Source organism: Stigmatopora argus, chromosome 19 (genome assembly GCF_051989625.1).
Source record: "Stigmatopora argus isolate UIUO_Sarg chromosome 19, RoL_Sarg_1.0, whole genome shotgun sequence".
NCBI lineage: Eukaryota > Metazoa > Chordata > Actinopteri > Syngnathiformes > Syngnathidae > Stigmatopora > Stigmatopora argus.
In genome coordinates, this window is record NC_135405.1 from 12823724 (window position 1) to 12843771 (window position 20048).

At 43.6% G+C, this 20048-nt stretch overlaps 3 protein-coding genes across 9 annotated transcripts; 1 reads left to right on the forward strand and 2 right to left on the reverse strand.

Annotated features, from left to right (window-relative positions):
* On the reverse strand, positions 1–4667 carry gnpat (glyceronephosphate O-acyltransferase). Its single transcript, XM_077587607.1, has 16 exons — positions 4486–4667; positions 3652–3843; positions 3401–3577; positions 3036–3165; positions 2844–2971; positions 2699–2774; positions 2358–2640; positions 2077–2297; positions 1901–1993; positions 1602–1757; positions 1084–1163; positions 875–1015; positions 721–820; positions 566–650; positions 422–483; positions 1–342 (listed from the first exon to the last, which is right to left on the reverse strand). The coding sequence occupies exons 1-16, from the start codon at positions 4507–4509 to the stop codon at positions 296–298; spliced, it is 1995 nt and encodes a 664-aa protein (XP_077443733.1). The 5' UTR covers positions 4510–4667; the 3' UTR covers positions 1–295.
* Positions 4323–19962, forward strand: fsaf1 (40S small subunit processome assembly factor 1). Of its 6 annotated transcripts, none has more exons than XR_013296895.1 (14): positions 4323–4851; positions 5272–5403; positions 5477–5571; positions 6309–6359; positions 6433–6528; positions 6593–6679; positions 6757–6785; positions 6858–6991; positions 8617–8698; positions 10271–10428; positions 12651–12734; positions 12907–13047; positions 15894–16025; positions 19900–19962. XR_013296895.1 is itself a non-coding variant. In XM_077587609.1 (9 exons), exons 1-8 carry the CDS (start codon positions 4773–4775, stop codon positions 6988–6990), a joined length of 702 nt encoding a protein of 233 aa, XP_077443735.1. In that variant the 5' UTR covers positions 4323–4772; the 3' UTR covers position 6991; positions 8617–8703. The 6 variants fall into 6 exon arrangements, 3 of the variants coding, with proteins under 3 accessions (XP_077443735.1, XP_077443734.1, XP_077443736.1); XR_013296898.1 differs by having other exon boundaries at positions 4325–4851; positions 6861–6991; XR_013296896.1 differs by lacking the exon at positions 8617–8698.
* Positions 7322–19552, reverse strand: trim67 (tripartite motif containing 67). Of its 2 annotated transcripts, XM_077587604.1 has the most exons (12): positions 18649–19552; positions 15268–15363; positions 13846–13968; positions 12901–13011; positions 12676–12829; positions 12231–12314; positions 11173–11336; positions 10943–11081; positions 10735–10859; positions 10492–10670; positions 10252–10414; positions 7322–9602 (listed from the first exon to the last, which is right to left on the reverse strand). In XM_077587604.1, the coding sequence occupies exons 1-12, from the start codon at positions 19486–19488 to the stop codon at positions 9540–9542; spliced, it is 2241 nt and encodes a 746-aa protein (XP_077443730.1). In that variant the 5' UTR covers positions 19489–19552; the 3' UTR covers positions 7322–9539. The 2 variants fall into 2 exon arrangements, with proteins under 2 accessions (XP_077443730.1, XP_077443732.1); XM_077587606.1 differs by lacking the exon at positions 12231–12314.
* Positions 19963–20048: the final 86 nt, after the last annotated feature.

Here is a 20048-nt window from a genome sequence, read left to right on the forward strand (position 1 = left end):
TTATTGTGTAAACTCTTTAATTATTACCCATGAATTATGGCACACACACAAAAAGCGGATTAAAAAAGTTTGCCATGTACTTCCAATCCACTTTTTCTTGAGGTAAGTTCACACACATTTGACACATTTTGAGGAAAAAGCAGTTCATCAACAAGTCTGAATATTTACAATATTGTAAACATGATTCCACTGTCCTTTTCATTTTTTAGCACATTAAAATATATATTTGACCTGATGTGAAAGATGTTAGCTCCCCAAAAAACGTTGAAACCACTTTGCCGACGACCTTTTGAACTCAGAGGCGAGCCGTCGCCGTCACGTTCCGAGACGCCGCCTTCCCTCCTGCGCAAAAAGGTAACGCAACTTTATCAAAATGAGTTCATTTTTTAATTAAAATGCAAATCCAATTGCTCGTACTCACCCAAAACGTCTCGCGATGATCTTAAAGTGGCCTCGTCGACGCTCAGAATTCCCGACTGAGTTCTGCAGGAAAGCAAAAGACCAGGGAACGTTATTCTGCCGTCCGTCTGTGGGCGTGGCTTCGCCGTTTGCGTTCCGAGCCTACCTCCGCACGGCGCCCAATCGGATCAGGGCGGCCAAAGCGTTTTTTTGCAGGTCCGACGACAACACCTCCAAGTGTGCGAGCTTCCCTGCGTCAGAACATCGCCAGGTTAACTCATCGACTAGTCTTCTCACTTCAAATGAAATTTAACGACTCACCCGCTAGCAAAAGTTTGACGAAAAAGCGGCGGACGGCGGGGACGAAGGACTTTTGCGTCAACGCTCGGGAGCTTTCGTCAACCAAAAAGTCACAGACGGCCTACGAGACATCGATGGTGAAACATCGGATTAGGTAACAACGCCAACAACTCACCCCGTATCCTTCCGAGAAAGGCTCCAGCACCCCCGCCAGGAAGCGGAGAGTCCCCCGCCCGGTTTCCGTGGTGGTCACGTCGAGTCGGGTGACCTGCAGAGCGCCGGTTTTCTCCAGAAGGTAACACGCTTCCTCGAAATCCTGTACGTCACAGTAATGAATATAAATTAAATAAATAAATAGACATTTTCTTCTTCGGTGGTGCTCACCTGCACGGCGGCGCCGGGGCTCAGGATGAACTCGTTGGAGAAAATGTCTCGGAGGACGCTGAAGTGCTCGAAAATGTCCTCTAGAGGGAGTGAAAAATTCAGTAGGTTCAAAAATAAATATGCAATAAATTGCCCTAAAAAAATTAAACGTTTTAACAGGAATAATTTGTTTCACTTTTTGGTGATTTGGCAATGTAAATAATATATTTCATAATATGAATAAATAGTGGGAATGTTTTCTAGTCATTTGAAGATGAAAAAAAAAAGGCAATTATGACTCACTTAATAATCCATAAAATATTTTAAGAAATTTATTTAATATATTTTCAAGTAATTGTTTTCATCCAGTAGAAACTACAAATCTTTTTTATTACTATTCCAAATTTGAGGATTTTTTTTAGAGAGGAGGAGAGTGCAAATATTTAATATATTCCCTTATGTTAAAAAAAATAAACAAAACTTTTTTTAAAAGCAAAACTTATATAAAATGACTCATTTTGATGCTAACGTTGACTCACGTTTTCGCCCGGAGGAGACGGCACGCAGGGCCAAAGCGAGCAACCCTGGTCGCAGGAAGACATGCAGAGCCTGGTTCCTGTAGGAGGCGCAAGAGAGCACCTGCACCGCCCTGCTCAGAAGCTCCTCCTCCGGCGAGCTGGCCACGCCCACCTCTCCTTTTGCACCAATACAAACAGTGAGATGCAATCCACCGCATTACCGTTCCAAAATTGACCACATTTAGAATATGACTAAAACTAATCATCCAAAATGGCCGCCCAAAAAAATCCCAGCCTGATAGTGTGTAAATTCAAAACACCTGGTTCCAGGCAAACTCTCCCCTCCGAGACCCTCGCCAGACCTCCGTGCAGCGCCAGGCTGGACGTCACCACCTCGGAAGGACGTAAGTGATCTTCGGGGAAAGGAACGTAAACGCACCACGTCAATCCGTGAATGGGCTCTTTGTCGCCATGACGACAAAGAAGCCGGCCGTACCGGGCCAGTGGAGGAAGGCGCCGAACTGGCGAGCCAGATCCCGCAGCCACACGGCCCGTTGGGTTAACTCCTCCAACGCCACGTCCTGCTTCTCCAGGATCAGCGTGGCCAGGAGAACCCAGGGCTTCAGAACCGAGTTCTCCTCCTGCGCCCTCACCAGCCTGTAGGCGGCGCCGTTGACGAAGCGTACCATCTCGTCGCTTGGTTTTTCCGGTATATGTCTTGGACAAAAACAAACAAGATTATGAATATTATCATCCAGAAGATCCAAAAATTCTCACCTGGGCGTTAAGACGAACTGACGACGGTCCACGTGACCCTCGGCTAAACTCCTGACCGACACGGGTTGCCCGAAGTAAACGTGGATGCTGCCGTAATCCTCCCGCAAGATCTTCCTGGCTTTAAAAAGACCCGACGTGGACTCCTTGGGTTTGGGGACCCCCAGAAGTTCCCGAGCGTAGAGCGCCTCCTCCAGGATCCTCTCGTAACTGATGCTCACCGGCACCAGGCGGATGTCAAACACCTCGCCCTTGAGGAACGGATCCATCACAATGTTCAGGAGACCTTGGCGAGAAGAAGTTGAAATGTGGGAATCATTGGCGCCCAATCCGGTCTTTCTTACCTAACTTTGGCGTTAAAGACTTGGCGGTCCGACTCCTCGTCCCCTCCAGGAAAAACTCAACCGGAGCGTAGCCGTTCTGAAAACTGCTTTGTTAAGTACGAAGAAGAAAAAAAAAAGACCGGTCGCCAGGAAACCCTCTACTCACCTTCACGATGATCTTCACGTACTCCGAAAAAACAGCCCAGTACAACCGGTCGCCGCCGAACGAGCGACGGATGAAGAAGGCGCCAGACATTCTCAACATTTCGCCGACAAATTTCATCCCCATGAAGTCTGGAAGTGGAAAAAAAATAGTGAGCGGTCTCCATCGGGACTCCCGCGACCGATGATGACGTACCCATCCCGGCGGCGATGACGGGCAAGGCCAGGTCGTAGGTGTACAAAATGTAGGACATTAGCAGGAAGTCCATGTAGCTGCGATGACTCGGCAGGAGGACAACCGGATATTCTTGGATAGCCTGCTGAAGCTAATAGCAAAGTGCTAGCTTAGCATGCTGCCAAAAGGAAAACTGAATTATATGTTAGTGAGTCGTCTTGCGTCAATATGAGATCTTTGTAGTTTCCAACCACCGCCCCAAAATGGCCGTCAGTTACAATCATTTTTTTTTAAGATAGTAACATTGTAAACAAACAATAACGGTACGGGGAGTCCCCAAATATTTTTATAGTTCCAAAACTTTTAGTCAAATTGTAAATTCTCACTCTTTGGATGCCTTCTTCGTTGACGCAGACACTCCGGAATAACGTCTTGAACACTTTGCTGAGGGTGAAGGCGAAAAAGCGAACGGTGCCAAGTTGGAGGCGGTGAGCCATCTCATCCAAAATGGCCGACGCCTCTCCCTGGACATCGTTCAGCTCCTTGCCCGTTTCCATGGTTACCTAAGAGGAAATAAATAAAAATGAATAATCCTGTTTTTTTGTGATTTTATTTTGAAAACAGGGCAAGTCTTCACCTGACGGATGACAAAGCGAACGGTTTCCGAGTGAAGCGCGGCGTTCTTGAGCGTGTCCGGCGTGCACGGGGTCAAGCCTTTGTAGAAGACCGGCGTGTAGCACTTGACGGCGTATCGGAGGTCGCTCGACTGGCGCCGTTCCTCCAAGATGTCTTCAAAGTCGTCTCTCTTTTTCAGCATGGGATCACCACGCTAAAGAAAAAGTGACAAGTAAGTTAGTATTTTTTGACAACTTTCACATTGTTGATGTCCCAATGACTCAATTGGACAAATAGTATTTTATTTCTACTTGCACATAGTGATAAAAAATATTTGTGTAAAATGGAAGGCATGCATTTTGTCATTTTTCCACAAGGACAAATTTTTCATTTATATTTCAAAAAACAACGAAAAAAATGGCATCCAGGATTTTTTTAAAATTAAAATAAACACCTTGACCTTTGTTGGTACTTCCTGCAACTAACTAACTCCAAATGAAAACCAATCCACATTTAAAATTATATTTTTATATTTCCAAAAAAATACAATTCATACCAAATATTTAAAATACAAACGTTAAGCACAGAAACGTTTAAAATGTAACTTTATTTAAATATTCGTGACGAATCAGAACGCGAAAGGTCACATTAAACAGGAAGTAAATATTGACAACAACTCACTGGTTTATACGACTTTTAGTACCGAACCAAAAATCATTTAAAATGACATTTAGTGGCGTTATAATAAGAATATGACTCGTAAAGCTTGTCATTTAGTGAGCTGCGATAAGGAGAAGCAATGTCAAATACAACACACACACACACTGGGTAGAGTTAGCTTAGCCCCTAGACATACCGAGTAAACCGCTTTGGATGCCATAATTCCACAGGGAAAAGGCCACGCGGCATTCAGCAAGACTTTTAATATTTTATACCACACTCTCCGCTGATAAAGCACAAAAGTGATCTGAGATTCCCGAGGAAAAACATCACATGGGCGTTAGTTTCCCACTTCCGGCATTTTTGGCAACCCACGTACGGAATCCGAGACTGACCAAGCCGTAACATATTTTGGCGTTAGCACGTGTTTTTATACTTCCAAGCTTCGTCTAGTGCTTACTTAAAAAAGAAATAACATTTAAAATGAAGCCAGAAGAGAACGGTAAAGATAACGACGACTGTGCTTTTCTCGAAAAGGTTTTGAATTCTTTATACGACATTGGTAAGTGTAGTAAGCTTCTTTTCGAGCTAACTTCCACGTGTGTTGTTTCTCTCAGTAACGTTAATAATTGCACGCTACCGTGATAAATGTTATTTTCTACGACTGCTATGTTAGCACAAGTAGTAGCTTTTCTGTACGAATTTGATTTTAGTCTCTCAGAACGTGTTGCGTATTGTGGCTAAAGGTGGAGGCTAATTGCTAACCGCTAGCCTGCATAAAAATGGTTACCGTAATTATACAACGCGTTTAAATTCAATTTTACGTTTACAGTGTTGTCTTTTGGTGCCCTGTTCAGTCAATAATGTTATTGCTTCACTGAAGAAAAAAACGAGTTCACTAAATAGTGAATAGGACTGACGTCATGTTGTAAACAAAATAGTTATTAACTGCGTGATGTTTACTTGTTTTACTCTATTACAGGAGGTGGAACGGTGAAAAAAAAGAAAAAGAAAAGGCAAGAAACATGCGAGCAAGAAGTTGGTCCAGAAGATGCTCCTGCAGACGGCAATGAAGACCGAGGAGATGGAGGAGAGAAGACCGTTCAGAGTCCAGGTCAACATCACGCAACTAATAAACCAGATTCAATCATGGCCATCCATTTTTTAAAATTCAATTCCAATGACAGGTTCAGTTGCACCAAAGGTTGAGGTGGTGAACTACTACGATCCCGCCAAGAGACCCAAAAAGCCCAAACAGATTCCTGTGGTCAATCAAACACTTGTAAGTTTTGGGGATATATTATTGGCAGTGGCTCCGTAGCCGGTAACCGGTCTAATAGCCTATATGGCCCCATATGGCTATTTAGCCAGTGTGACAGTATATCTTATTTATTTATATAGTAAACCCTTACCCTCCTTTCATATTTTCACAACTTCTATCAAATAACAGTACACTATCTCAGCATTATATTAATATTGCTCAGATTTGTCTTTGAGTCATCAAAACACAGGGATACTACTTTAATGTAGACTATAGGCAAAGTCAATCCATTGAGAATTGAAATTTGGCAATATTTCTCCTATTTCTAAAGCAATACTCAGAATAATTGGCAGTTATTGTTTATTTTTTAAGTGGCAATAACACATCAAATTTCAATAAGATTGGTTGAATGGACTATGTAGACATCTGTGAGATAACATAATACTGTTACCATTAATCTTTGTGTGCTTTTGTTAATAAATGCATGCCATAAAAGTTGAGTAGGCCTAGTAATCTTTATATAAAGGTCCTTATCAATTAGCACATTAAGGAAATAAACCTTATAAAATGTAGTCTCTTACTATTTACCCCACACAGAATTCTTACTGGCTAAATAGCCATATGGGGCCATATTGACTATTTGATCGGCTACGGACCCACTGCCATTATTATTTCTCGCTTTTAAAACCTTAACAGGTACACTTCAACATTGTTGTTCGTCACTCATTGTCTTTTTTTTTGCTCTCCACTTGCCGAAGATGTTGAAGAAAGAAGCAGGCACGTCACAAGAAGGTCTCAGTTTGGAGAAGGTCATTTATTTTTTGCTACCGTTGATGTGATGTCATTTTAGTTGTTGACTTTATGTTTGATGTCGCATTTAAGGCTCGACTAGAAGTCCATCGCTTTGGCATCACGGGCTACAAAAAGGAACAGCAGCGAGTCTTCGAGGAAGAGCGAGCCATCATGTTGGGCGCGCGAGTACGAAACCCTTTGACTATCTCTACGTGTTAGCCGCTCGTTGACTCCTTGTCCACTCCAATAGCCCCCGAAGAAGAAATATGTGAACTACAAGGCCCTGCAAGAACAAATCCAAGATAAGAAAATGAAAGCCAAGGAGGAGCAGAAGACGGTAAGAGACAAAAGTCATATCCAAGTATCAAAATGACTACTTTTTAAAGCTTTTGCTGTGCTTTGCTGACTTTTTAGGGCCTAAAGAGAAAGAAGACTCAACCAAGGTGAGTTCATATTTACGGAGATTTGTGAGGATGACCATGGAGATGTTGAGTGACGCCTTTGTCGGTGTCAAGCAGGGACAAGAAATCCAAGTCGTCGGGTTCTTCCTCGGCGCCCACGGGCCAAGTTGGCCGCTTCAAGGGTGGCATGTTGGTTCTCAGCCCCAAGGAAATCCAGACCATCAAGGCCAAGATGGGACGCAAATGAGGTGGGCACAACGCGGAGGAAACTTTTCCATTTTTCCCGCCTTTGAGCGGCCGTACTAGATCACTTTTCAACTTCAATGGAAGACTCAAAAGTCCACTTTTCTGCATTTCTGGGTTTAGAAATATGCAAAACACAAAAGTTAAAATCATCATGGTTCATACTAGCAAATTGTAGATGATCTCATGGATTTTTTTTTATTTTTTGTGGGGTAAACAATGAGGAAGGAACTAAATTTTCATTGTACCTTCTGATTTCAATGCAAAAAATGGACTTATTTCATCACAGGTTATTTATTTCTTTTTTTTTTTTGTATAAACAAAGAAAACGAACACATTGTTTGCGTGTTTATTTTTCTTATGCTCATATACAAACAATTTAGTTGTACAAAACATTCACAGCTTGGCCAGAGACGGGAACAGGGCGTTTTTAAACCAGGGGTATCGGGTTCAAAGAATTAACCATAGTTACGTAAATGCTAGTTTAGCTTCTCGTATATTTACACTTTTAAATAGAAACAGCAGCAAATTGGAACAAAACGAAGAAGAGGGCGATATACAAAAACTACTAACTTCAACACTAAATCATTTTGAAATATTAGGACATGCACTCCCCACACAAAGCACCATAATTATAAATATGTAAAGTTTTAAGACATTCATGGGTGGGCAGTTGCCAGGTAAAAAATAAATTAAATTTAAAAAAAGACGCTGCCGCACCGTTACTCGACAACACAGTGAGCAGCCATTTTTTTTCATGGACGTATTACGGGCTCGGGATGCTGTTCCTAAAATTTTAAAGCCCTTTGTCGCAAATACGCCGTATGGACAAAAGTATTGGGACGGGAAAACATGCAAGTGAAGACATGGTTCAGTGTCATAAACCAGTTTTTCCTGTCCTCCATTTATCCGGTCAGTTGTCATGACTATTCTCTATTGCTATACATAGTTAGGTATTATAATAAATAATCATGAATGCCTATTCTTAAACCTTTTGTTGTCAAGATGCGTTTTTTTATACTTAAAAATTGAGGCCACTTCCAATTTTCTTTTCCCAATACTTTTGTCCATAATTTATAAATGATGTTCACAAAATTCATACTATATTGCCAAATACTTTTAGCACGACAGCGTATTTCAAAGTATTTCAGTCAAGCGAAGCTGAGAGACGTCACAAAATGGATGGTTCATTACAAAAAAAATTACGTAGCATATTTTTAGCATATGATTTGCATTATACACCTCTGAATAAAATATTGGGGAAATATACAGAAAATAAGCAACCCATTTGATATATATTTATATGGTATACAGTATTTGTAAGGTCAAACAAATGCAATGGCTTAGGGTCAAAATAATAATAATCCTGACTGGTTGTAGTTCCTCTTTCGAGCAGCAGAGGGCGTGCTTTGACAGCAGTTGGCAGTACCAAGAAATAACGCAGGAGGCTATTTACAACGCAGCTCTTCATAGAGTATTTGTAAACTTGGATTTTCACCATTATTATCGGCATATGCACTATTTACAAAATGCAAATCATATACGAAATTACTCATGTGAACTCTTTGTTAATAAGTTAAAAGAAAACAGGTCTTTCAAAGTGGCTCAGTCTTCCCTTCCTTTGTCACAGTGATCTTTTGCAGTTATCGACAGCCGCTTCACTTTCCATTGAAGGCGACACCGCAGGAACTACGCTATCAAATTACCATGAGGTGACAAAAAAAAAAAACTCGTTCCCGACGTGCATTATAAAATATTCTCTTTTTTTGCCTTGAGATTTTTCAAATGCGCTTGCTTTACCCCCCCCCTGCCGCAACCATATTTGGGATGCCCTTTGAGGGAGAAATGCGCTCGGCCTTGTTAGATCTCAATGACGCAGAGACTCCAACGCCATTGATGTTTTAGCACACATTTTCCCCCTGTCGGAGTGAGCGCTAAAAGATGGAATGCCAGTCTCGTGCTCCAATTTGCCGTCTTTTGATAGAAAATTGGCAATGGCAATGTGCGTAGCTTAATAAAGCGTTGTTTTAATGGTTAAATACTCTCGTTTCTTTTCAATAGTGTCATTTATCAATTGCCGCGCCTTGAGACTCATTCAAATGTAATTGACAACCGACGACAGCCCGAGTCGATCAAATAATAATAATAATAATACTGACAGGTCACGTGAGACTAAACCTAAAAAAACAGAGTTGTAAACTACCTTGGAGAGGCTGTAAAATAAAAGAGACTACGCAAAAGCTGCCTTCAAAAACATTTTTCCACGTTGAATTGAAAGCGAAACTCATCAATATTTGACGGCAGTAACAACCCGAGTTGCCGTTTGAACGCCAACAAAAGCCAAAAAAACGCCTTCCTCGTCATTTGGCCTCGTCAAGGCACCGTGTAAGATATTGATGCGAAACCGTTAGCGGTAGCCCTGCCGAGTGTGATTAATTGTGTTAATTGCCTTGCGGTACAAAGCGACTGTTGGTGTCGAGGGTCAGCGGACGGGATTTGAATCTTACGAGCTATACCAAATGGCGGAGTCGTGGGCTCGTAGGTAGAAGGCCGTCAGTTTGATGTTGCCAACTGTTTGAGGTCCCTTGGCACGTCCAGGCCTGTCGATAGGGTGACCTAAAGCGAGATGGAAAACGCCGTGAGAATTTCTAGACATTTCTGAGACATTTTCAGTGGGATCGGTTGACTACCCTGGCCATATACGTCCCGTTACACATAACATTCATTTAGGAATAACAAGGGCATGTAATGCCCCCGCTGGACATATTTCTAAATACAAGTTCGTACTACATTTTTTTATTTTATCCTTGCGTTTAAAGTAGTAGCCATTTGGACACGCAATGTAATTTACCAAAGCTGGGGATTGATGTCTGACACTGAGAAAAAAACAACACTAGAAGACTGATGTGAAATTCTAAGTGCCTTGGACAGACTAGAGGGCTTAGAGAACAATACCTGAAAATGCCATGGAACACACTTTTACTTCTAGTTTAATTTATATAATTTCCCATTATTTTAGGAACTATATATTCAAAATGATTTGCTGAAAACCTTATTTCAAAGATTAATCTCAATGTTTTCTATGCTGGTGTAAATTTTCTGGAGTAGGATTTCTGGATTTACAATTTCATTACAGTAGTACTTACTGTTACTACTACTTTATTTTCTCTATTTCTTCTGTCACGTACTGTTCTGCGTGATCTCCAAATGGCTACTACTTTAAACGCAACTGGCTTTGACATTCGAGCTTTTAAAGTTGACTTACTTGTACGTTTCTGTTCAAGCTGACGGCGGGAACGAAGACGCCCTCCAGGTTCTCGAAGGCCGTCGGACCGTGTTGTTGGTTGTTGATGAAGAAAGTCATGGTGCGCTTGGTCAGATCCAGGAGGATGCCCACCGTCGAGCCTTTGGTGATGCCGCCCTCCGCCCTGCGCGCAAACAGGTAAATGTTCCCGCCCACTGTCGTCGTCTGTCCGTGGTTTTTAGCCTGGGAATCCGTACGTACCTGTTGGTGTGCGAGTTGTTGTGCATGAACCAGGAGCGGTTGTTGTCCACGTACATAGCCCAGGCTTTATCGTCCTTGCCCAGCATCATGTCCTTCACCGTGTTGATGCGAGCGATGCCGAACGCGGGGTCCGGGTGGTTGTCGTAGCGGTCGATCAGAATCTCCCAGTAGTGGACGCCCTGACGTCGTAGGAGATGATTTAAATTGCACTTAGGGGTGAGGGGGACATGGTAGAAAGGTCACCTTGGAAAAGGCAGCGGTCCCGAGCACCACGCGGTCGTCGTAGCTGTTACACGACACCGTCAGATTCTCGTTGGTCAGTACGATGTCCCGGTGAGCCGAGGTGGGGTCGAAAGCGAAGCGGGCCACTGCGGGGAAAAGACGAGGCGCTCGTGATTTGCAGGAATGGCCGAGTTTCATTTTTCCAGCTATTTTGTAAGACGCGGCATACCGTCGGAGGTCCTGAGCACCACGGTCTTGCTGTAGGGGCCCACGCCCACCACGTTGTAGGCCTTGACCCTGGTGTTGTACACGCTGTTGAAGTGAAGACCGTCCACCGTGCAGACCGTCTCCTTACCCACGTACACTTCCTTTTGGAAAGTCGATGATTGGATTCGCACCATTAGAAAAATCCCGCTGTGCCGTCAATAGGTCAGAAACTAGTGGCGGGTCATAACCCACCCTGTACTGCCCTCCGTTGCCGTCGTCCAGTTCCAGGATGTACCCTTCGATGGGCGCCACCTGGGGTGCCGCCACCCTCCAAGCCAGGGTGGCGCTGTTGTTGCCGCTGCAGCACTTCTCCAGCTGCAAGAAGGGGGCCGGCGGCACCGGGGGGCCGGATTCCACTAAGGAGGGGATAACGGGTCGCGCGTCACTACGCTTGGGTGGAAAACCACGGGTTCAAAGACGGGCGTCTCAATCCGGTTCGCCGGACTGCGGATCCAGTGGATTATTAACAGCGGTCAAGGGGTTGGGTTCATTCGGTGGGCAAACGGCGGAAATTGGCAGAGTGTAATCAGAGTAGTCCTTGCTAAAGAGAGAGGTCGCCGATTTTAGACAGATATTTCCAATAAGAGTAAAAAATGGGAAAACTTTAGAAACGGACAGGCCGGGCAATGACTAAAAATTGGAAGTATGATTATTAGTCCAATTTCCTTACCATTATCTTCATTGTTATACAAATTGGCAACACATTCAAAATTGGGATATGGCACCCTCTTATTTAAAAAATAAAAACATTATTTGTTGCATTCTTTCCATTTCAGCCAACTCAGCCTTTTTATGCAATATTTGAGAACAACATTTTATAAAAATAAAATCGTTATGTGTAAAAGACAAAGTGGAGGGAAGGAAGCAGTCGGACGTATAGATTCCATAGATGCATATTTCAACATCAAATTTGCATTTATAGCCACGGTAGTTCTGTTTACTGCCTTAAAACTAAACCGCCCATGGCGTTGCTTGCGTTTGAATTTTTTTAGGGGCCGATCTGTATTAAAAAAGAAAACAGACGGCTACCGCAGGCTATAAATCCCAGTCAGTAGTCGGTGGGTTCTTTTTGGTGCGGGAAAGGAAGTGGCAACCCGAAGAGTTTTTTTCCAAACAAACCATGCGTAGGTGGATGGGTGTCACGGTAAGGGGGAAGACGCTTCTCCACCAGAATACACTGTCAGTGCTTCCGGGGGGAGGGATAGCGGGGGAGAGAGGGGGGGGGGACGACAAGTGGGGGAAAATAATACCTCCTGGACTTTGCGGGTCGGTTTCAGCTTCAGCGCAGCCCGATGCCTGCTGCGTTTGTTTCAATAAGGGACCATCCTGCGCGTCTGGAAATACCATTTGGCTGATGAGGCGCATGCTAGCATCAACATTAATAACAGTCCTTTAGCATCCAGGCGCTATTGGCCAAAAAGTGCCATTAAAATAACCCAGTCCTCCATTTTAAACCCGCAGGCGGTCCAAGTGCTTTTTTTTAACGAGAATATCGGCATTAAGTCATTTTGGGTGTCGTTCGGGTTAGCAAACAATGTGTTGTGTTTACAGCACATTACGGATTGGACATATTTACTGTTTGGTCGGGTGGGTGGAAATCCAGTTATTACGGTAATACTGCGTTTTGGTGGGTGTCGTTGCGGTTGGCAACTAATGTGTTTTGTTTACAGGGAATTACGGATTGGACGTATTTACCGTTGGCCTGGCAGAAGTCCAGCTGGAGAATGGTCTGCTGCAGGAGGTCCGTGTTGAGGGTGAGCTGAAAATCCGGGCCCACTTTGGCCTCCAGGTTGCCTTTCACCCATTGGTCCTGAGACGACGCCACGCGCTTAATCAGGGCGTCTGAAATCTGGATTTAAAAATCATATTAATATTCCTTTTTTTTTGGGCGATTGGTCTCCATTTTGATTGGTCTCTCACCTGCAGGAAGCCGCTGGGGTCGTTCTCCTTGAGAACTTCCAGACAGTACTCCATCATCCCCGTGGTCTGACGCAGCCGCATGGTGCAGTGGGTGATTTGGTCACGTGCCACCTGGTGGAGAGCGACGGAAGCGAAGCTGATTGTTAGGTACGCCATTTTCTTTGGTATTCAAAGAGTATGTGTTGTGGTAGTTAGTAGAGGGCGACGTTCTGTATCATGATTTTAAAAATAGTCATTATTTAGTTAATGTTAGTGAACAATGAATTCATATTCAGGATAACGTTGAGATGAATTGCCGTTAATCCCATATTTGTAAATGTCATTGAATTGAAAAGTTCATCCATTTTAACTCGCAATGAAATAATATGCCGTTAAATTAACACCGTTTCAACGCGAGTTAATAATTTAGCTTCTGAGTCATGCGAAGTAAATTTAAAATGTAAAATAAAATATAATGGCTGCGTTATAATGAGCTTTGTCCAGGAAGGAGAAGCCATTTTAATTAGCCACGGGTTAATTTGATGGCTAACGGGATGGCGCTTGATTATTCACCTGTCAGCGAAATGATTCGGCCCGGCGTCCAGTCGCTTCAAAGCGAATTATTTTTTCCTTCTTTGAAAGAGGAAGGTGCTGCTTTTAAGGGATCCAAACAAACGCGGCGCTTTTGGGCAAACAAACATCTGTCTGATTCCAAAGCAGATTAAAAAACTCTGGCTATGCTAAATGGGGGGAAAAAAAGACAAAGATAATCCCGCGAAAATAGATTTTACAGCCCGGAAGGGTCGCCGTTACGTAACGCTCAGACGCAGATGCGAGTTGGATGGCGAGAGGACAGAAGGGCCTTCCTTCCTTGCTTGTGGGAAAGTGTGAAAACACAACTTGGAAAAAGGGAGACTGACTGGAAGTCACATTTTTGGGGGGTGGTGTTAAATGCTATTTGCTCACCTTTAGCTTGTAGTCCTTTTCCTTGGTGACTTTTGTCAGGAGTTTGGCTTTCTGACGGGTCAGAGCCTCGATCAGAGCGTCACATTGAGCCACCAGGCAAGCCTCCAATTCCACGCCGTTTTCCTGAATCAACAATGTCCCGACATTCAAAGTCACACTTTGTCAAAAACTAGCTTAACTCTTCACTCTGCGTTTTTAAACCGAGACAAATGTAGCAATAAAAAAAGACGTCCCCCTTATTTTAACACGCAACAAAGCTATAGCGACATTTAATCATATAAAAGGGAGGAAAAAAAATCTAAATTCATAAAATAAGGTTGAAAAAAATATCTAACTATTTTATTTTATTATTATTATGAAGAAATAAAATTGGGTGCCTAATGTGCTTTCTCTGGACATTTTCTATTTGTAGTTCAAAATTGTTTCAGTACCGTAAATATACCGTGTATGTGTGTGTGTATATATATATATATATATATATATATATATATATATATATATATATATATATATATGTATGTGTGTGTGTGTATATATGTGTATATATATGTATATATATGTGTGTATATATATATGTATATATGTGTATATATGTATATATATATGTATGTATATATATGTATATGTGTATGTATATATATATATATATATATATATATATATATGCATATGTATAAATATATATGTGTGTATGTATATATATATATACATATACATACACATACATATACACACATATATACATATATATATATATATATATATATATATATATATATATATATATGTGTATATGTGTATGTATATATATATGTGTATATATATGTATATGTGTATATATATGTATATGTGTATATATATGTATATGTGTATATATATATGTATATGTGTATATATATGTATGTATATATATATATATATATATGTGTATGTGTATATATATATATATATGTATGTATATATATATATATATATGTATATATATATATATATATATATATATATATGTATATATATATATATATATATGTATATATGTATATGTCATTTCTTGTGGGGATGTCCAGATTGTGGCTTGTTCTCATTTCATTGCTTTGTCGCTGTGAAAAGCGGATTAAGCGTGTACTTATTTTGGCAGCCAAACTCGCAGTTGACACAATGAATGACATGTCCTTCTCAACAAGGAATAATTAACCTTGAGATGACTATTTTTTTAATCCGGCTCGTGACTTTGTTTCAGTGGACAGGCCGCAGAGTTGCAAATATTGCGTGTATCACGTGCGCTTTATTTATTTTTATCCTTGCCGCTCCTCAGGCGACCATCGCGAGGTCGCCATGGTCAGTTAGTATCATGCAGTGCTAGGACTCGTGTAGAATTCTTTTTTTGTTTGTTAAAGAAGCTTATTTATTTATTTTTCTTACCTGGATCTGCTGTAACATGTTCTTGAGATGGACCAGGAACTCTTTGGCATCTTTAGCTTTGTCTGAAACGCCGTTTAAAGCCTGGGAGAGTTGACACTGCAGAAAATAAAACAAAAAAATACTGTATTTTTACAAAGAATACACATTGAAGAGGTCCAATGTTGCATTTTTGAACAAAAATATGCTCAAGTGTATTTTGTGGTGAAGCTTTAAATCTCATTATACTTGTATAATCACAATAAAAACATTCAATTCAATTAAAAAATCAACAAATAGACTTTTGTGAGCATTTCCAAATAACTGTTGCATTAAAAAAACAACATAACAGGGGGTCAGAATTAAAAAAAAATGTATTTGTCGGCCGTACTATGAAAAAAGTGTAACTTATAGTCCAGAAGATGCAGTAAATTAAAGTGTTATTTCATTCATTTTCTGTCTGGAAAACTAAAAAAAAAAAATCAATAGTTAACCATTCTGTAATGTGAGCATTCCATAAAAGACGAGCAAAAACGACACGGCTTCGCCAGTAAAATAATGCACTTGACTTAATGAAAAAGCATTTCAACGAGTGCTAATGAAGCTCTTAGCTGCTTTTTCATTGGAGTGGATGCCATTATCTCTTTTAGGAGCCTTGCGTCTAATTGAGAGGAGACGGGACAAAGGAAAGGCGTGCGCACAAAGGTGCCCGCCCGGCGGTGATAAATCAAGCCTGCTGCGGCACCCCCCTCTTCCTCTACGCGCACAGACACGCCACCGGGGTAAGTCAAACCATTCTGCCGGGCTTCGAGGAAATACAAAGTCAAGTGTTGGCATCCCGCCATCGCAAAGTGAGTCATAGTGACCCATTTTCAAAAGGGAGGAAGTTATTATATCATCGTTTTTTTCCCCCAAATTCACCAACGTTAGCGTCTACAAAATCGCTCGCGGGAATTTTTCGCCACGGTGACTCCTCGCCATTTTTCTCCGCCATTTATTTAGGCCATAATTGGCTCATCCGCTGCCAGAGACGGCGATGGACGTCCAATCCGGAAGGCACTAAAATCCGTTGGAACGGATTTGACGTGTCAATTCCGGGTCGGACGTTTCATCGAGCGGCCTTCCTCGCTCGCGTTCGGTAAACCCCGCCCCCACGTGAGGAATAGGGCGCCCTCACTCCCCCCTGTTTGCGCCTCGGATGACTTGATGAGTCACAAATCAAGCGAGCCCTTGGGCAGGGCCCGTCGCCGTGGAGACCATCTGGCCCATCGAGCCGTCGCCCGGGCGACGCTAACGAGGGGGACGACGGATGACGGGGGGGCTTCCCTGCCCCGGGATCGTCCTCGCCATAGTCAACGGCGCGGCAAAACCTTGACCGGCGCCGTTGTACTAAGTCCGTCGTTAGCGTTAGCTCGGTGCTACAAGGCCGATTCTCCCGCATCCAAACGGATGGCCGTCGGCGCCCTTCCCAAACGCTCGACCTTCACGTCCAAATGACACCCGGGGGAGGCGCCGGCCGCCATCCCGCTGTTTACGGCCGGGTTTTTATTTCCCCTCGTTTGCATATTTATGTCTTCTGTCGGGCGGGCGGCCAAATGGGGAATTATATGGTTGTGATTGAGGAGTTCCATATCTCCCTTTTATGGCCAGACGTCTCACACGGGTGGCCAAACGAGAGTAATCAGTCAAAAAAAAAAAAGAAAAATACACTCGCCTAATCTGCTTGACACTTTTCAAACGGTAGGCCAAATTTACTTTTACCTGTTCGCATCCCTATGTCTGGAGGTCAAAGGTCACATAGGTCCTAAAAGTAGTTTTGCAGTAACTCACGAGAAAAAAGGTCATTATCAAACTCGTAAGATATTTTCCGCGTACGAAAAGGAAGTGAATAAACTTTGAGGCGGTAAGGTCAAAGGTCACAGAGGTCAGGAATTTTGTGACAACATTCCTTTCGCTAAAGTCAAAAAGTATAAAGCGTCGTCACTATGGAAACGTTCGTCGTTGGTTACCTCAATGGGCTATGGCTAAAATAGCGGTATTCACGTTGGGCTATATTTAACGGGATGGCGTCGCACGTTCGGCCCACGCGTTGCTCGTGTAGGCAACAAAGTGCACGTTAACCTACATTCCCTGCGTGTACGGTTAATGGCGTGGGAGTCACGTGACGCAAAAAAAAAGAAAATAAATGAACGTACAACTAAAAATAAATGGAGAACATTGACAAAAATGTATATATTCTAAACATGTTTTTAATAATGACAAAAAATGTGTAAATATCAAAATAAATCTTATATATAAACTGAACGAATAACCAAAATACATGAATGTAATAAACATCTACAAATACATTCTGAAATGATACAATTCTATATTGATATGATTTTACTGGTATGCTAGGAGCTATTACATCTAATCTAATAACAATAATAATGATTGCAATTGTAAACATCATCATTTACATATCAATTTTCAGCCATGCCAACCCTCCCACTTCAAATAGATTGGCCCCTAGAACTGTGACTAATCTTTCTAGAAGGCAAGTCGGGTTGACCCGCTTTTCTTTTCTTTTTTCTCCCTAGAAACGTTAGTCTGCGTCAGTTACCACGGTAACAGCATCTTTCAAATTTCAAAACGCAAGTGCTGAATTTATCTGTTTTTTTTTTAATTTGCCACAAACAAATGAACACTGCGCTATAAAATGAGAGTCTGTTTACAGTAATAATTCACTTTTCATCAAGCACGAGGAGAGTGGGAGGGACACGACATGAAATATTAATAGGCAAGCCATGCGGTAATTCTACTGAGAGGCATGTCGTAATCAACGTGCATTAAGATCAAACATTGCTCCGATATTAATGATGATGATGATGATGATGATCATAACAATCATGGCGGATGAATAGAGGAACGCATTCGTAAGAAACATTAAGTTTTAATCAATAAATTAGACTGTTATTGCTCGCTTATTACTAAAGAAAACCACTTTATAAACAGGATAAGAAAATATCCAACTTGTCAAACTAGGCGAATAAAAGTTAGAAACCACCTTGCTCATTAGCACCCCTTGTGGTTGGGAGTGTTATGACCAAATGTAACCACTTTATAGCATTTCTGCAATCTCCCGCGGCGTCCAATCGGCGATCAACCTTGAACCAAGCGTATTAAGGGAACATATTTGATTCATATTCTGCTATTCATATGATTTAGCCACGCCCCCTCGCCGCCCTGATGGAATTTTCACGGTCCATTTACGGGAGCCTCTGGCTAGGGGGGAGGGTACGTGAAGCGTACACAACACAAAAAAAACCCACGAGAAACACGCCGTGGCTTCGATCCCGTCGACGGCCACAGACGTCCAATCCCTAATCTTGTGATAACTCACGAACGAAGGAAGGGATTTCCTACCTTGTGCTGCTTCCACATGAGCGCGATGGGCTTGACGTCGTGTTTGGCGTGACGTCCGTCCTCGGCGCACTTGGCGCACACGGGCGCCCGGCAGTGGCAGCAGTACATGACGAAGTTCTCCGCTTCGTGCTCGGCGCAGGTGGCCGGCTTCCGGGCGGTGGCCGGCGGCTGCCCCGCTTGCCCCCCCTGGCCCGCCTGAGCGGGCGGCAGGAGGCGGTGCTTGGCCAGCGGCCCGCGGGACGGGTGGCACCGCTGCTGGCAGGCGTTGCAGTAAAACACGTCGCACTGCTCGCACATCACGGCGGCGTCCGCCGGGTTCCGGTCGCACAGCTGACACTTGGCGGCGCCGGACGCGGGGGCGCCGCGCGTCTGTCGGTAGCGGGCCACGATGGCCTCCAGGAGGCGGTTCCTAGGCAAGCCGCGTAGCCCCCGCTCGTCCAGCGAGACGCTGCGGTGGCACAGCGGGCAGGTGAGCGAGCACAGACGCTGCTGTTGTTGCTGCTGCGGCGGGGCGGGGAACACCCGCACGCCGTTGGGCGACTTGAGCTGGCACGGCGTGTACGAGCCGTAGCCGCTGTCCGTCTCGCTGTACAGGCTCATTTTATCCACGTCCAGGTAGTCGTAGTCCGAGCCGGCCGCCGACGCGCGGCCCTGCTGCTGCTGCGCGGCGGCGGCGCCGCCACCGCCACCGCCGCCGGCACCCGCGGCGGAGGGCTCGCCGTCCGGCGTGTGCACGCTGATGCTGCGGGCGCACGCCAGGCAGACGTTGTGCGAGCAGGGCAGGAGGACGGGCTCCTTGAAGAGGGAGCCGCAAACGGGGCATTTTAGCTCTTCCTCCATCTCGCTCCGATCCTTTTCCAGGACCGCGCGTCTGCGGAGAGCTCCCCGGCGGCCGCCCACAAGAGCCCCCTCCCCTCCCCCCACCGTGCGCATGCGTGGGCTGGGAGGGGGGAGGGAGAAGGGGCGGAGACTAAAGATGGACCAGAGGCGGTGCTGGCTCATTTTGCGCCCTGGGTGGATGGAGCCCCAGAATAAGCTAAAATGTGTTTGTAGCCTCGTATAAGAGAAGGTCAAAGGTCAGAAAAGGAATTTTGGGATTATTCTTGCACATATAAGATTCTTGATAATGCCGGTGGTTGAAATGTAGATCATTAGATTTGGAGGTAATGAGGTTAAAGGTCAAGAAAAGGAATTTTGGAGGACTCATGTACAGATAAAATATTCTTTAACATGTGTATGATTGTATTACAGGTGATGAAATTTGGTGGTGATGAGGTTAAAGGTCAAGAAAAGGAATTTTGGCAGGACTCGCAGGTGGGTAAAGAGATTATGATTCAATTTGCACCATGTTTGTAATACGTGACACCAAGAGGTTCATTCTGGTGGTGCTAAGGTCAAAG

Excerpts from the sequence above, each read along its gene's own strand:
- trim67 (XM_077587604.1), bottom strand. The coding sequence starts at position 19,488 with ATGGAGGAAGAGCTAAAATGCCCCGTTTGCGGCTCCCTCTTCAAGGAG. Across the intron at positions 12,830-12,900 it reads ACCCCAGCGGCTTCCTGCAG|ATTTCAGACGCCCTGATTAA; the intron begins GTGAGAGACCAA and ends TTTTAAATCCAG. Across the intron at positions 11,082-11,172 it reads GCAACGGAGGGCAGTACAGG|GAAGTGTACGTGGGTAAGGA; the intron begins GTGGGTTATGAC and ends ACTTTCCAAAAG.
- gnpat (XM_077587607.1), bottom strand. The coding sequence starts at position 4,509 with ATGGCATCCAAAGCGGTTTACTCG. Across the intron at positions 3,578-3,651 it reads TTCGCTTTGTCATCCGTCAG|GTAACCATGGAAACGGGCAA; the intron begins GTGAAGACTTGC and ends ATTTCCTCTTAG. Across the intron at positions 1,164-1,601 it reads CGTCTCCTCCGGGCGAAAAC|AGGACATTTTCGAGCACTTC; the intron begins GTGAGTCAACGT and ends CACTCCCTCTAG.
- fsaf1 (XM_077587609.1), top strand. The coding sequence starts at position 4,773 with ATGAAGCCAGAAGAGAACGGTAAAGATAACGACGACTGTGCTTTTCTC. Across the intron at positions 6,529-6,592 it reads CCATCATGTTGGGCGCGCGA|CCCCCGAAGAAGAAATATGT; the intron begins GTACGAAACCCT and ends CCACTCCAATAG. Across the intron at positions 6,786-6,857 it reads AGAAAGAAGACTCAACCAAG|CAGGGACAAGAAATCCAAGT; the intron begins GTGAGTTCATAT and ends GTCGGTGTCAAG.